General features: G+C 47.1%; 1 protein-coding gene across 1 annotated transcript in view; it reads right to left on the bottom strand.

Moving 5' to 3' along the window:
• The window catches only part of Tns3 (tensin 3), a 211,586-nt gene that overhangs the window by 62,778 nt on the left and 131,606 nt on the right, over nt 1-17,202 (bottom strand). The window contains exon 17 of the mRNA XM_026399471.2: nt 12,803-14,059. Within this exon, the coding sequence (XP_026255256.2) occupies nt 12,803-14,059 (1,257 nt within the window). The remainder of the gene's footprint in view (nt 1-12,802; nt 14,060-17,202) is intronic.

Below are 17,202 nucleotides of genomic sequence, written 5' to 3' on the forward strand. Positions count from 1 at the left end.
TGTACAGGGGCCCACATGTGACATCAATAGAAGGGTGGGAGAGAGCCCTCCCACAGCAGGTGCACATGTCTAATTTCAGGGCACTGCTGATTGAACCTGAGCCAAGCTGTCTCTCACACAGCCACAGCATGGCCTTCCATTCCCAGGTAGGGCAGAGGTGAGAGCAATCAGAGGGTTACCACCTCATGCTCTGGTACCTAGGGGGCTCTGTGGAGGCCAGCTGCTGTAGAGAAACTTCTGGGGGCACTTCATTTGCTTCCTCTGGCACCCTGCCTAGCAGGTTCACCTGTCCACAAAAGGTCTATGTAAACAGCAAGTGTTTTATCTCTGGACTGTTGCCTCCTTTGAAGAGTTCTCAGTTTCATTTCTTCTTTCTTTCTTTCTTTTTTTTTTTTTTTCTGAAATGGGAATTGAACCCAGGGACTCTTTACCACTGAACTACATCCCCCAATCCCCCAACTCCCCCTGCCTTGCCTTTTTATTTTTATTTTTTAAGACAGGCTATGTTAAAAGTTGCCAAGGCAGGCCTTGAACTTGCAATCCTTCTAATTCAGCCTCCTGAGTCAGTGGGATCAAAGGCGTGGGACACCATGCCTGGATTCTCAGTTTCATTTTTGAGGACAGATAAAGGGGTAAACCACCGGTTCCAGGTAGGTGTAAACAAGGATTTAGTCATACTCAGCTCCAAAATTCATTTATGCTGAGATGCCCTGAGGCCTTGATGTGTTTGTGAAATTGTGAGTCTAGAGAGGGATGAGGAGGTGGGAGTTGAACTGGTGACCCTGTGTCCCAGCTTAAGAGCCTGGGCTGAGAGGTGCTTACTCCTCAGCTGTACCTAGAAAAGCCCACGGTGGTTGGCCAAACACACTCTTCCTGCCCTACCTTCTCTTGCATAGTGGCTGTGTGTGTGTGTGTGTGTGTGTGTGTGTGTGTGTGTGTGTGTATGTGGTGCTAGGGATTGAACCCAGGGCCTTGTGCATGCTAGGCAAGCACTCTACAAACTGAGCTATAACCCCAGCCCCATAATGACTTCTTTATAGGTTTAAGTACTACTTTCTTTCTGATTATAAAATTAATGTACGTCATTGCAGACAATTTGGAAAATACATAAAAATACTTGGAAGCAGATCAAGGTCCCTGGAACCGCGGAGACTGGTGGAACCCTCTGAACAGTCCTGCATCTCCAGAAGACACACAACTTGTTCATTTCTTTTTCTACTCTGAGGCTCGGCTCATGAGTGTTCCCAGAGAAAGTAATTCAATCGTTTCAGTCTATAAATCACACCCTTCTCATTAACATGAAATCACTCACATGTGAAGTGGACAACATCTTCCTGTCCCCACCTCAGCCTCATTGTTACTACTACCCACTGCCCCTCTGCTCGCCTGCCCTCTTAAGGGCTGCCCTGAGTCTGGAGGGACCACCAGAGGCTACCCCACCACATCTTCTCTGGCCTTGAGCTCCTAGCAAGTAACTTTCCCTTCACTGCTAACTGTATATTACATGCTCCAAAAATGAGCTCAGGGCTTCTGATAGAACTGACTGTGACCTTGGAAGACTGGCCATTTGAGCAATGAGATACTTAATGAGTTGATGATAGAATAATTGAAAACTACTCTCTGAACTATGCCAGAACATCCATGCCATGAATGGTCACAACTAATTTCTCCTTTTCGGTTAAGAAATCAAATCTAGGGAAAGAAAAGGTTTAATGAGAGTAGGGAGTGCTGGATGCTCTATACTGTGGCTGTCACCTCCAGGAACTGGGTAGACAAGGGGATGAACAGAGCTGAACCTGCTCAAGGGAGCCTCTGCAAGGTTTCCCCTCTCTGAAAGTTCCCCTTTGAAGAACCACCAAGAAAAAATAGGGGCAAAACCCAAGTTCCGGCACAGAGACCTTTACAGGCCAAGGGCCTCCTCCAGAACCCTGGGCTGGCATACCTGCACCTGCTGGGCCCACCTGGCTCCCTTCCCCCTTGCCTGCCTGGGACCCAGGTGCTGTAGAAAACTGCACCTGCCTCCCCTGCTGGTTCCCTGCCAAGGAAAATGAAACCTAACCCTTCTCTGGTGGTTACAAAGGTCTTAAGTGCTTGCTATAGACACTAGACGCCATTTTGGACCCCACTGAACATAGACCATGGTGACCAGTAACTTCAACCACAGGTGTTATTCCAGGGACTCTCCATGCTTCTGGGGTCCACAGGGAGGGAGGGGCAGGCAGCAGCTCTGTGCGTACAGAAAGGTTCATCCTCCCTTGTCTCGCTTGCATGCTCTATTACCAGCTATGGCTGCATAATTGAATGCCACGCAGCTCCCTGGCCAGTCCCTCCCTGAGCATTCAGCAGTCCTCACACAGGACTCCTTTCCTCCAGACACCAGACACTACACACTTAGGATCCACCTGAACACAAGTTATTCAACAGGACACATGTCCCCAGGAGTGCCCCTTCATTGCCACTCCCAAAGACAAGCACATTTCCTCATGTGAGTGGTTTCATTGTAATTTATGGGTGGGGCAGGGGTCAAGGCAGAGCATGGCCCACACAGGAGCCATGCAGGTGTCACTGCAGACCCTGCCAAGCCATGAGCTGAGACTATGATGGGGCACAGAAAGACCAGGATCCTTGGAGATAAGGCAAGGCTGTGACTTAGGTCACGTGTGGGGGAAAAGCAGTATAGACAGTGCAGGAGCAAGACAAAGACAGCTTTGCCCCAGACCTGACCAAACTATGGGGCACCTCAACCAAGGCCACCATGACAGTTTTCCCAATAAGGAGATAAAGCCTCAGGTTCCCTGTCTGGGAACATTGGCAGGCCTGGTAGGAAGGAGCTGCATCACCTACAGAGCCCTAGAGTTGGAGATTCAGGTCAGGATGGTCAGGTACTAGGCTAATCACTTATAAGCAGGACTGAATTCAGCCTAACCTGGGGGCCTGCACTGTCATTGATTTCTCACTAATAGTGATAAATGTGGAAAACATGGGAGGGGACATTCTCAGATCTTAGCTAGAAAATTACATTTTAAGAAGAAACACCCCACAAAGCTCCTGACAATTCTGCAACTAAATGCAGTGAGCTTCCCAAATATGTGAGCTCATCAAGTGGATAACACCCCCCTCAGAGATCTCTCAGGAGCACCTGTTTTCCTTGAACTCTGCTATGCATGTGTTCCTGTGGACATACGACCTTTCTGAGCACATGGCAGATCCAGGGCTCTTAGACTCTCCACTGGGAGGTGGCAAGGGGAAAGGACAGGAAGGAGGAGGGCTAAGTGCCTAGCAGCTGACACCACGTGTCCCTTCCTGACACTTCACATCACCGATTCCCCTATACTGCAGAGTCACCTTGTCCCCTCAGTGTTAAGGAAAGAGAGACACCATGCACAGTGGGAGGCAGTTCATGGGGGATATGTGACCACTCACTGTCCTCTACATTCTACAACAGGGTCACAAATTCTGGTCCTATCAGACCATTGGAGGGGATTGCTCTGGCCTCCACAAGACACAGGTCAGATCTCCAGGTGACTGGGACACACGCCTGAGTTGGGACACATGCCTGAGTTGAAAACCACAAATATAACACTGGGGTTCTCATGAGTGTCACATGTAAGATCCCACAGCTCAGGCCTCATCCCTTCCCTAGGAAGTCAGGGCCTCCAGAGTTAGGACGTCATGGTCAGCATTTTATAAAATTCCCGGGTGTTTCCAACTGGTAACCAAACCATAGAAGGTCTCCGTGGATTCACACTAGAGTTATTAGGGAGCCTTTAAAATAGTTCTGACACCCAGGCCATCTGCCTGGCCAATTCACTCTGCCTCTCTCTGGAGGCAGAGGCAGGCCTCCTCTGACATTTTTGGCATCTGCAGTCTTGAAGCTCCCTGGTTGATTCTGGCTTCTTGCTTGCAGCCAGGGAAGCAAATCCCTGCTCTAAAGAATGAATGGAATTTACTGTTTTAGCAAAGCTTCAGTATATAAAACACCATTAAAACACTAGAGGTTAAATGTCCTTATCATGGGCACGCACAGGCAGGCACACACAAAGAAGTATTTGAGGAGATGGATGTGTTAATTTGCTCCACCTCAGTGATCATTTCATCATGTGTGGTTATGTGTATCAAAACATCATGTTGAAGATCTTATATATATACAATAATGAATTAATTCACAAATAAGGGGGAAAAAGATGGAAACTTATGGCATCCTAAACATGGCCTGTTTTAAAACATGACCTTCATTTTCTCTCTGGGCCACTGGAAGGTAAAGTATGGTAAGCTGTTGATTGATTTTTTTTTTTTTTAAAGATAGAGAGAAGAGAGAGAGCATTTTTTTTTAAATATTGTTTTTCAGTTTTCGGTGGACACAACATCTTTATTTTATTTTTATGTGGTGCCCGAGGATCGAACCCAGCGCCCCGCGTATGCCAGGCGAGTGCGTTACCACTTGAGCCACATCCCCAGCCCCTGTTGGTTGATCATTATAGGATCAAATAAGAATCAAGTCTGGCATCACATAGGCATGCACGGTGGGTTTTGGAAACTTCCATGCATTTCTAGAAGTGAAAACCAAGAGAGATCAAAGGCTACTTTCTGGCTAGTTGGAGGCCTCCTGATTTCAGCTCCTTCAAATAAACATATGCATCTTTTAGGAAGTGAAGGAGAAAGGACTGGTATAACAAGGAAAGTTCAAACACTATTCTTAAATGCTCCCAGAAGTGGCTCCAAGAATTCTGTTCTTGCAAATCAAAACAGGAATTGGTCATCAGCCCCCTTCACCTACAGGGTGTATTTTTTAAGAGCAGGGTGGCGTGCAGTTCTCCACAGTGTAACCAGGTAGAAAATTACTGGCCTGAGTGATAAATGAGGTATTAAGACAGTGAAAAGAGCTTTCCCCATGCAGGGCTACCTCCCTCTGCCACGATCCTTCTGGATTTCTAACCCTGGTCCTGAGAGGTGGGGGGAAGGATGCTCCCACTAAGGTGCAATAAGGTAGGGAGGAAGGCAATACTATTTTTTTTTTAAGATTTTGAAATTGAAGATGCTTTCCATTGGGAAACACGGTGTGCTTGGTTGGATAACATCATTTTTTTTCTAAAAATAAATACTTAAAAAGGAAATTATATCTCCAAACCCAGGGAAGCATACCCAAATCCCACCAGCAATGCTCCCATGTTTAATAAGACACATGTAACTCAGAGTACAGGTGTAAAGAGCTGCACCCCTAACCTGAAGACCCCACCAATAGGGTTTTAGTACCGGGCTTCAATTACTTTCTGTTCATTTGAATCTGTTCGCTTTTTGAATTACCTTCCCTACTACCTACCTGTATTTCATGATCTGTCATTAAGACTGTCCTTAGGAGGGGACACAAGAGCTGGTTTCAGGGCATGGGAGTGGAGTTGGGGGCTGCACTGGAGGTAGAGGAGGCCATAGGTCCCAGCGGTTCACTGAGTGAAGATTAGCAGCTCATGTGACTTCTGGGAGGCCATGGGAGAAATGGTTCCCAGTTCTCTACCCACATGAGCAGCTGGGAATTCATGGAAAGGAAGGGCACGCCCTTCAGCCAAGGCCTTGGTGTAAGGCGATATATCAAGCCATGATGCAGAGAACATGTGGCATGATCAGAAATGAGACCATGCTACCCTGTCACCAAGCCTATGGAGTTGGCACAACCTCTCCATCGTGATGGAGAGAGGATTCCATCACCGATATCATGGGATTCAATGAACTGGCAGGTCTCCCTGAGTGAAGGAGGCGATCCTCCTAGGGCAAGGGCCACATACAGGATCAAACAGACCAGCACGTTTCTACTACACAGAAGCGTGGAGCTTTTGGAGACCAGCTGTCCACAGGGGAGGCCTGGCATGTTCCAAAGTGACTTGTAAACATCTGAGAAGCAGCTCCTCAACAAGTTCATCACCAGCTGCACCATGAGCCAGCAACTTCATTCCCAGAAATACGAACTAAAGAACTACCAACAGGTGTTCAAAAAAGTAGTAGTGTGCCTATGTTCACAGCACCACTGTTCCCAACAGCCAAAAGGAGCACATAACCCAAATGCTATTAACAGATGAAGGGGTAAACTGTGGTCTATGTGTATTATGGACATTTTTTCAGCCATGAACAAGAATGAATCTCTGATAGACAAGATGAGCCTTGAAAACATCATGCCAAGTAAAAGAAGCCACAAACAGGGCAGGTTTGCTACTGGCTAAAAGGTCTCCATTTAGGGGGACGGATATGTTCTGGAACTATATAGTGGTGATGGTCATACAATAATGTGGATGTGCTTAGTGAGTATTTTGCCATAATAAAAAATACAAAATAAAATAAATCTGAGGAGTGACTTTTGTTTTCTAGGGTGAGTCAGACCAAAAGTTTTCAGTTTAAAATGCATACTATTTTATTTAAATTACATTTTTTTTTTGCAGTTTTAAAAGGATAGTATGCCTTTATTTTATTTATTTTTGTATGTGGTGCTAAGGATCGAATACAGTGCCTCACCCATGCTAGGCAAGTGTTCTGCCACTGAGCTGCAGCCCTGGCCCTATTTAAATTACTTTTTAATTTGTCCTTTAACATTAGTATGGGGGTGTCAGATTTATTTTTTAATGTGAGTCAAAGTAGTTTATATTAACTATGATTTTCATTTCAGAAGAGTAAAGACGACTTTATAAAATATTTGATATGGAAACAGAATTTTGGGTTTAACAAGTTGAGAGGCCACTGCTGTGGCCAACCTGGAAGCCATGTCCTGTAGCCTCCATATACCTCTCCTATACTTTGATGCCTTGCCCCTGACCATGTAGGGATTTCCTCACAGTACTTGACTAGGTAACAGCATACAGCACCCAAATCTGCCTGCTATGCAGGAGGGTCCTTGGGGTAAAGAGAAATAATTAACTCTCATATTTGTTTATGCAAGAAAAAAAAAAGTACTGTCATTTCTGCACATATATGGGTTTCACCATGGACTCAATCAACTTCTGTTGGATTTATCTGAAAATGTAGACTTTTTCCTTATCAACATTCCTTCAGCAATACAGAATGACAACAATGCACACAGAATGAGACGTTAAAAGCAATCTCAAGGTTACTAAAAGTATACAGGAAGACTGAGTAGGTTCCATGCAAATACTACACCATTTTACAAGGGATTGAGCCTCTCTGCAGGGGTCCTAGAAGCCATCCCCCATGGATACTTAGGTATGACTGCCATTGCAACACTGGTTTCTCAGCACCGGGGGTGTATTTCTCATTCTAAAACATTTCTCAGATTGGAAATGCACAGAGCTCTCTGTAGTGCATCAAATGACTCCATTATTAAATATGCACTCACACATGTATAGCCTATCAATATTCACAATTAATTAAAATGCCAGATTCGAAGATCAGGGAGGACAGTGGCCCGTCCTAACCTCTGGGCAAGGAAACTCTTCTTAAAACTTTTCAGGCAATAAATATGCCATCCTCAAACACATCCAGGAAGCTCATTAGTAGAAAAAAATGAAGAAGGAAAAAAAATAAGAGCCTCTTTTACCATGGTAACAAATACTGAGCAAGGGTCCTACATAGAAATAGGCCAATGACCTTGGCTGTGGCTTATTCAACCAGATGAATGTATCCAGTGACACTCATCAGAGGATGAGCAGGCAAGGTCCTAGTCCTACCCTGTTCAGGATCCTGTGGCTTGCCCTCTAGGAAGAGCCACACTCTTGGACACCAAGCTGGGTTTTGTGGCAGGGTCTGTCTGCCTCTCCAGCCTCATTCCCTGCCATCCCCACCTGATAGTGGAGGTTCAGCAGTGAGCGTCCCCAACCCACTACACCGTCCATTCTACCCTGCATTGCCTCTGCCTCTCCTCCAGCATCTGCCTGGCCTGGATCCCCTCCACTCAGCTAGGTTGCAAGGGTCCCATGGTATGCCCCCACACCTTCCCTGACTTGCTCAGTAGAGGCAGTGATACCCCAGTGTTAGTGCCGCAGGACTGTTGTGTCTGTGTCCTCTTCCACGTGTCTGTTGGCCTCTCATTCCTGCCATTAAAGCTTGCAAGGCAGGCACGTGGCACCACTTGCTGAGCTCCGAGAGCTCCTCCAGGGCTCACATGTGCTGCCTTTGGTTGGACTTTAATCATAACCAAATCAGTAATTAGAACCTGGCACCTTTCCTTACTCTAAACTGTCTTCTATGTAAATAGGGCATCTGATTTGTGCTGATGCTAATGAAGCAGACGCCCTGGTCTGAGGAATGTTGAAAACACCAGCAGGAAGGCCCAGGCATATCTGCAAGAACAAGTGCCTGCCAGGTTCCTGTCAGCGGAGGGCTGAGGTTGATGTAAGATGAATAAAATATTTTGACAACATGAAGCCAGAAGCCCTTAAGGTATGGAAAAAAAAAAAAACAGCTGGCTTTTGCCATCCGTGGAATCGTAAATTTCACAGGCTGAGTCACAGCTCTTGTTACTCAGGTATCATCAATTGAAATCTCCCCACTTGAAGGATGTGATCCAAGAAACCCACCCACGTGCAAGCTGGAGTGAGGCTGGGAGCCTGGTGGGCTGGGTGGGAGGATGGGCATGACAGCAGCATCCAGGGGGCTTCTCACTGAAGCACAGCCGGGGTGAGGGAGCTGCCCTGGCTGGCAGTTGGTCACCTAGAGACAGTAAAATGCTGCCAAATCCAACTCCCTGCACTTTTCAAAGGGATACAATATTGCACTCAGTAGCACAGACAGTGCCAGGCTTGTCACCAAGGTTGACACCCCACCTCTGCATGGCCCATCTCTTGTCCTGTGGGCAGAGATGGGCACCCTACACGGACCCAAGATAAACTTCATATCAATGCCTACCCAGCAGAACAATTTGGGTCCCTGGGCAGGGGATGGGGGTACACCTGCACTGCCACCTGCTCCATGGCACTCTATTTACAAACATTTATCAAAATCTTACTACATGCCAGGAAGCAATGATTTAAGTCATGGGCATGCCCTTGAGATGACACCTGGCTGGTGAAAAAATGTGAGTGTAGCAGAATAAGGGCACCACCACAGGATGCAGAGCCAGGCATATGGGAGCTCTGTTACAAGACCTGGTGGGTGAGAAGGTACCTGGAACAGAAAGGCACTCAGGGTGGAAGCCCTTACTACCATCACCACACCATCATTGTGTTAGTCAGCTTTGGGTCACTATAACACATACCAGGCATGTCAACTTATAAAGACAAAAGGGTTATTTTGGCCCACAGTTTCAGCTCATGAGCAGTGGCCCTCGTTTTAGTCTTGTGGCAAGGCAGTACCTCATGGTGGGAAGGCATGGCAGAGCAAAACCAGCACCTCGAGGTTGGACAGGAAAAAAAAAGAGGAAGAAGAAGAGACAAGGACCCACTATACCCTTCAAGGGCACAACCCCAATTACCTACAGATTTCCCATTAGGCTCCACTCCTTAAAGGTTTCACCACATCCCAGTTGCATCTTTCTAGGAGCAAGCTCTTATCACATGAACCTTTGGGGACTCTTAAGATCCAAACTATTGCAATCATCCTTACCATCTTTAAAATCATTACACCCCTCCATCATCACCACATTGGCATGATCATCACCATCACTATAATCACCATCCCTATTACCATATCACCACCACTACACCCAGGAACAGTAGCCATAGCAATACATCATTGAGGTGCCAGTATGAAAGAGATATATTCAGTTTTCACACATTATTTCATCTCAGAAGTAACCAGACCCCTGGTGGGAATGCTGCTTCCTGCAGAGCTGGTGTAATGTCAAATTGCACGGTTCTGCAGGAGGACGTGCAATAGCCCTTAGGAGCACTGAGCAAAGCTGTTCTCAACTCCTGACTACAACTAGAGGACTTTTGTGTTTTCAGGACACTATCTGCAGAGAGTGAAGGATTTTTCTTATTTCAGGATGCTGAGTCTCTATGTCAAGCCTTTATCTATGACCAGAATTAAGACAGCTGTGTGGTAGCTGGCATCCAGGGCTGGGAAAGAAGGCCTGCCATGGAGAAGGGCACATGGAAAAGATGGGGAATTTTGCAGTTTTCACTGTGTGCATGAGCCTCAGATGGCTGTGGTCAGGAGCTGCTGCACTGTCAATGGGACTTGGTCTCATAGCCAATGATGTGGGAATGACGGGTTGTACCATCCTGGGCACATCGTGATTCCTTTCAGTCTTGCTGGGCCTATTCAACATACTGGGGAACTGAGAGACATGTATCGGGGACCCCAGCAAGGCAGTCTTTGCTTTCCTCCTGACAGAGGAAAATGGCCTCTGGACACTTTCAAAGTGCAGGTTTTTCAGTATCCCAACCTTCTGAAGATGTTCCGGGATCTCAGAATCTGCTGATTAACCACCATACTTTAATGAGTTTCCCTGATAGTATCTAGGGATTTTTGCTTTCTGTTGGTCATCAATCTAGCCTTTTGCAATTTAAGAAATGCAAGTGAAGGTACTGAAATTTCAACATCAAGAGGGTTCAAGTGCTCTCCCTACTTGCCAGGGAGGAAAGGAACATTCCCTTCCCCACCTATTTGGGCTGGAAACAGATATAAACATTCTATCAAGAAGAGATGTCTTCAACTGAGATCCAAAAGCCAGTCACACAGGTTGTTTGGAGGTCACCTGTACCTTCCAGGCCTCTTTATATAAGTCACAGGCTTGCTCCATCTCCCAGCTAAGTGCTTACCTAAAACAGGAAGCTTGTGCTGGAAGAGGGAGCTGGCTGGAGGAAAAGCATGGGTGGCTCTGCCCAGGTCCTAGTGCTGAGTAGCACTTCAGTGCCCATGATCCCTGCTTAGGAACAAGCAGCACATTTGCAACGAGTTTCCTACAAGAAGGTCATTTTCAAATTTCAAGAAGATCTCAATGATTTGTATCCAGTTTGCATATATCTGATCTTCTGAAATCTCTACAATTCTAAAGATACAAAAAAAAAAAAAATCGGGCAATGGCCCAAGATGCCTGTTGAACATGAATAAATTAACAAATATTTTAAATCTTCATGATCACTCACCCAAGCACTGAATTTTACTGGTCAGTTGAAATATCAGTCCTTTGATTTCAAAATTGAAATTACTTTTAAAATAAAATAAAAATCCTCAGTTACCAAGGATTTGAAATTAAAATTATAATGCCAAGTATTAAAGTACCAAGTGCATCAAGTAATTTAAAAACAGCCAATGTAAGGGAGAAAGATAGGACTTGGCCTTCTCAATCCCAGGCTTTATACCTGTTTCATTACAACAGGAACAGGAATCTCAAAGGACTAAACTCAGTCCAATGGAAAATAGTAACCTGAAGATACCATTGTATGGGTCCCTGGGCATAAATGACTCTTCCTCACACACACTCAGATGCCTGCAGCCTCTTCCAAATTTCAGGAGAAATTTTAATCCCAGAGAAAAGACTCATAATTTTAATTTTTCCAAGTAATTTTTAAAGAAGGTCTATTAAGATGAATAATATGCCATCGTGCAGGTTTTGTTCCCACTAAAACCTTTTTTTCAAACCCAGAACTTCTTGAATGCATTGGATTAAGTGAGCTAATATATCTAAGTGTTTAGACCTGGACAGAATCCTTGGTCACTGCTACTATTGCTGTTGTGGTGGCTGTGGTTGTTATATGGATATATTGTAGAGTCTGACAACCTAATTGAGGGAAGCTCTTCCAGCTCAGTGAGGTGATGTACATGGTATGAGTTAATCAGATCAGCCCACTCTTTGCTCACTGGTGATCCCAGTACATCAGAGGTGATGTGAACTGGCATTCTTCCCACCTTCCATCACCAAACACAGTAGGACCTCCTTTTCATAGACAGTGTAACACACTCCATCCCTTACCACTGAAGTCACAGGGTCAACTGGCAGCCCTACTCATCATGGAAGCTGGGGTCTTGTCTGCAAAGCATGCATTCCTGCCTTGAGTGGCCCAGACCTGAGTCAGGCTGCAATCCTCACTTGTCTGCTTCCAAAGAGGGAACTCTGGGTCCACCCCACCTGTGCAAACCTGAGAGGACCATGAAGCCAACTGGCACTGTAGACAATGTGAAAGTAACTCAGGGGTGGATCCCTCTAACCAGTGTCTGTGGGAAGATGAAAAGGGCCATTATGCCAAGATGCCAGACTGATGCTCAACCTCCAGACACACCTCTCCATCACTTCATTCCCCAACCTTCAGATTCAATGATGTGCCTGACACTCTTCCAGAACAATCCAGGTTACTATCAAATGTTCCCCGTGTTAGAGAGGGAGACATGAATGTCAAACGGGCCCATGGAGTTGTCTATTCATGGATGGGATAAGTATCCTTCTTCCATTAACCTACTAACATTCTTGGAGTGAGAAAGGTTTTACTATTAAGCACATAGTGCAGATATGAAAACCAAGGCTTGGAGAAGGTATATACTGGCACACAGCTGAGTAGGAGGCAGAGGGGAACCTGCTTCAGGCGGCCTGGCTGCCAACATTCTCCCCACTGGCTGGCTGCAGCTCTAGCAGACATAACCAGAGTGAAACGAAGGCCCAGACAGCCCTCTTGAGCCAGCTGGGCCCGATCCCCGCCCTGCACTGGCTCTAATGGCATGTTTTGTGCCCTGTTCTTCCCACCCTTCAAATGAGCGACCAAGGGCCTATGGTGGCACAGTACTATTTTGATCCGAGGTCACCATTCTGTATGACAATAGAAACTGTGAGAGGAATATTCCCCACTGTGAGAGTTTCGGTCAAAGCTAACCACCCAGTCGGCTCCTTTCTCATCAAGTGTCAATATGCCATGGAGTGCAGGCTTACCTTGCCGCCCGGGGTTCCTGCTGGGGCTCTCGGCTGGGTCAGGCAGCCTGCTGCTCACCCGGAGCCCACCTCCCATGCCATCTGGACACACGGGGCCATTGGCCAGGCTGTTGAGGGTGTTAATGTGGGTTGGATAAGGCTCAAAGGTGGGATCCAGCTCCAAGATCAGCCTGTTGAGTTGTTCAATGGACTGGTCTATGTCCAGGGTGGGAGAGCCTGGGGAGGGGCCCACGTTCAGGTCCTGGCTGGTTCCGTTCATGACCTTATCTTCTGGAAACCTGGGCTGGAACACTTTGCTGGGACAGGGTTGCTGTGTGTCAGGGGGATTCGGTCCATTGCCAATGCCTCTCTGGACAGCCACTCTGCTACTGGTTCCACGGGTTGGGGTGATAGGAAGCCGTGGCTGTGTCTGGGTGAGGCCAGAACTGTCTGCTGTGCCCTGACTGCCTAGCCTGGCCTCCCCATCGGGGGAAAAGCTGTACTGATGAGCGGCCACCATCTGTTGCTGACGAACCCAGGTCTGGGTGGAGTAGCTGCTCGGCCCAAAAGCCTGCGTAGGGGTGGGCACAGAGGGTTTCCTCAGCGGAGGCTGTGGCTGCTTAGGTTCTCGGCTTCCAAACGTCCGCTCCCGCTCATAGAGGGCATCCACACCAAGGCCCAGGTCAGGAGCAAGGGTGCCGTGCGGATCTTCACCAACATTGCTACCAAAGCCATCAGACAGGAGGGAGTTCTGGCTGCTCTTGTGGCAGGTGAAGGGTCCCAGGTGGGCCGACTGCGGCCCTTCAGAGGAGGAGAGGGTGCCCAGGCTGTCAACACTGTGCAGGTCATGGTGGGGCATCTCATCATCCAGAATATCTGTTTCCCGGTCCTTCAGGGTGGCATCTCCATTCACATGGACTTGAGCAGGCACCACATGGCGTGTCCCGCTGTATTTGCTGCGAGCATCAGTCATGTCCTTAAGGGAGCCCCGGGAATCTTCCAAGCCAAAACCACTGAGCAGCTGGTCCAACTCAGCCTTCTCCTGGGGACTCAGGCCCCTCCGAACTCCCGGGGCTGAGCGCTCCTCGGTCTTATCGGTCCTGGCCGAGGCAGTGGAATGGCCTGAGTCACTGCTGACTGACAAGGTATGGTCACTGTGGTCTGGGCTGCTGGCAGTTGGCACCGTCTGGGGACTGCCAGGGATGCCAGGATCTGAGGAGCTCTTCTTCCTCACCTTGGCATAGAGGCTGCCATCAACGGGGCCCTGAGTGTGCAGAACTGCAGAGGAAAGCAAGAGACAGGCTGTAAGCTGGGGAAGAGGAAAGCACCGCCACTCACAATGGGTCCGGGCACTTGTCTAAACAGATAAATGAATTCACAATACACAACAGGCACGATAACCAGGGACCAACACTCTGCTGTGGTCCCCAAATCCACAGATCCTCCGAAGAGTGAATGCTAATGAGCCTTAAGATGCTAGAATCACCTTCACCTTTCTATGCAAAAAGAACTGTCCTTCCTTGAAGCGAAGAGAAATCTCATCCTCTGAATCATTTTGCCTAAAGGGCTCATGGTTAATGTCTTTGTAATCTGGAAAGTGAAGTCCACTCAGCTCATAAGTCCCCAAGAACTGACTGAGCATCTAAGACAGGAGAACTTCTATTCATAATCTACTAGCTAAGTGGTGAGTAACAAACTCATTAAATCGATAAATGGAATATGTCGTCAACAAACCTGCTGTCCTCCCAACATTCCAGAATCTGTTAAAATCTAAACATACAACCCAATGGAAAGGGAAAGTACAGGAAAGGATCCTGAGCCTTCATATTTAGCGTAACATCTTTGGGCCACATAGGTGCCTGATGACTGTGTCATAGGTGTCATTCCACACACTGACCCCCATCCATGGAATGTCAGGAAAACAGAAATCAGGCCTGTGGTTCATGCTGGAAGAGCTGAACCCGCTGCTGCTGTTATTAATCAGAGAATTGGCAGCGGCATTCAGAGACTCCCAAGCCACAGTCTGCTGACTGGCAGCCGTTCATGGCCTTAGCCACACATGGTGTGTCACAGCAAGAGCCTCCTAAAATAAGCTGGAGTTTGTAGTCAGCACATCTCCCTCCACAGGGCCTCCCCCACCCTCCTTCAGTTTCTCAACTGTGAAATTGCAGGCATTCCACAACAGGGGAGCTACAGATGGCTGGAAACCCAAGCTGCTTGGGCACCTAGAATTTGAGACTTGAGCCACCACCGCCTGGCAGCAACTGAGTATGACCCTTCAGCCACTCTGAGGGACCTGCCCTGAGCATGTGCCTCACAGTCCTCAGGTTCCAGGTTGGAAACACGGCCAAAGTCAGTGGTGGCTGGCTGGAAAGACATGGCAGGGTCTGGAGAGGTATTGGGATACCATGCCAAGAGCTCACAGAACCCCAAGATCACACAGCCCCTGAGAACACACACAGCCCTGGGCTTCCTTCTTCTGACACCCAAGGGACAGTGTGCAGAGATGAAGGTTATAAGATGGAAATACCAGGGTATAGTCCAGTTTAGAAGACCCAATCCTCATCGCTTGGGGGAGGGAGAATCTGGGGACAAAAATGATACACAAAATGCTGTAAATGAGCAAAGATTTGAAGATAGCAATTGTTGACATGAGCACATCCTGGATTGGGCCATGGGATTAATTCAATATAGGGCGTTAATGACAGATGCTGTTGACTGAGCCCTGTTACGTACTTTCTATCGTGCACTTTCTCCAAGTCTCACAGTATGACACAACATAATAAATTATGAACTTTATTTCATAATAAAGTATGAACTTTATTTCTTATTTATCTAGAATGTACATGAACTAAGGCTTGAAGATAATAAATTTCCCAAGATCAAGCAGCTGTCAGGAGGCAGAGTGGGACCTAGAACCCAGGCTCTGAAGCCTGAGGGCCCCTGCGGTCCCTACCTGTGGGCCTACCTGTAGGAAGAGTACCAGAAGGGCACACACCTGAGACTCTGGGTGGCCCTACCCATGAGGAGTCACATGGCCCTGCCCAGGGACCAGCAAGTGACCTTGGCAGAGCCTGAAACACCTGCTGCACCCAGCTCTAGGCAAACCAGACAAAGGGACGCCTGGAAAGAGGCCCAAAATAGAAGGCATGTGCAAATGTCACCTCTACAGGTTCAAATGTGCATAGTTAATCCATTTATTGAATCATAGGTTGTGTAGTGAATGGCCCCTGGAGAAAGGCCTGGTCCCAGACAGACCTAGGTTCAAGCCCTGGCTCCCCCTAGACGGGCCCTCAGGGTTTTACCCAACCAGGGTGTTCACCTGACCTTCAACTTCCCAGCTATAAAATGGGGGGAGGGGTAGATGTTCCATGTGAAGGCCGACCTGGGAAGGAAATGACAGTGCACACCACTGAGCATCTTTATAGCTCAGAGTAAACACCAGCTTAATCTGGTTTCAGTCCAGGGTGCTCTGTTGCTAGGAAAACTCAACAACAGACGACCTGGTAAATGGGTTCTTCCTCCCAGCCCAGTATGAGGTGGAAAAGAGGAGAGAACATTTGAGAAGTGATTTCTGCTCTGTAAGAACCTCAGAGACTCCACACTGGATGCTTGTTGGACTAGTCAGTTCCCTGGACCAGAAAGGCAACCAAAGCACAGACCACTGAGCCACACAGCCATAGGAACCAGTCTGCTCACTACAGGAACAGATTTCATGCTGCTGAGATTTTTGCGTTTATGACTTCCATAAAGTCATAAATATGACTTCTCCCTAACATCGAATTAACTAGCACGATGTTTTGTTGATTTGTTTTTTTGTTTTTAAAGGAACTCAAGAATAAGTTGTAAAAATTTCTTCTAATTTAAACTGGGATGAGGCCAAAAAATGCCTGTTAATCATTCTGAGGTACGATCAGTTGGCTAATCCCTTACTAAGAATAGTGCATAAACAAGGACCTATAAAATGTAAAAAGCAGTATATTCCCTTGGCTGGGAGGTCATGAATAATCCTATATTTTCTAGCAGTAGAAATCTTAAAATGGCAATAGTAAAATGACCATTTCCATCCACTGGCTCTGTATTAGATCCATGCCAAACACAGTTGAGCCTTTAGGAAAAACTGGGTTTCATCCATCTGACAGCCCAGGCGGAATATTGGAGTCTTCCCAGAGGCAGGCAGCCATTGGACAGAGTGGAGCCATGGAGCCCCATGCAGGGACAAAGACCACACTGGGCTTTCATAAACTTCTTACTCTACACATAGATAACTTTCAACATCAGAAAATGCCCAACAAATGTTAAATCTTCAGGACAAGAAAATGAAGCAAAGTGATTCAATCCCAAGACTGGACCTGCCCATGTCTCTGAATCACTTTGTAGGAGCACAGATCTTCCTCAAGGGAGGGACTTCCAAGAGGCCA

Source organism: Urocitellus parryii, chromosome 3 (genome assembly GCF_045843805.1).
Source record: "Urocitellus parryii isolate mUroPar1 chromosome 3, mUroPar1.hap1, whole genome shotgun sequence".
Classification (NCBI taxonomy): Eukaryota; Metazoa; Chordata; class Mammalia; order Rodentia; family Sciuridae; genus Urocitellus; species Urocitellus parryii.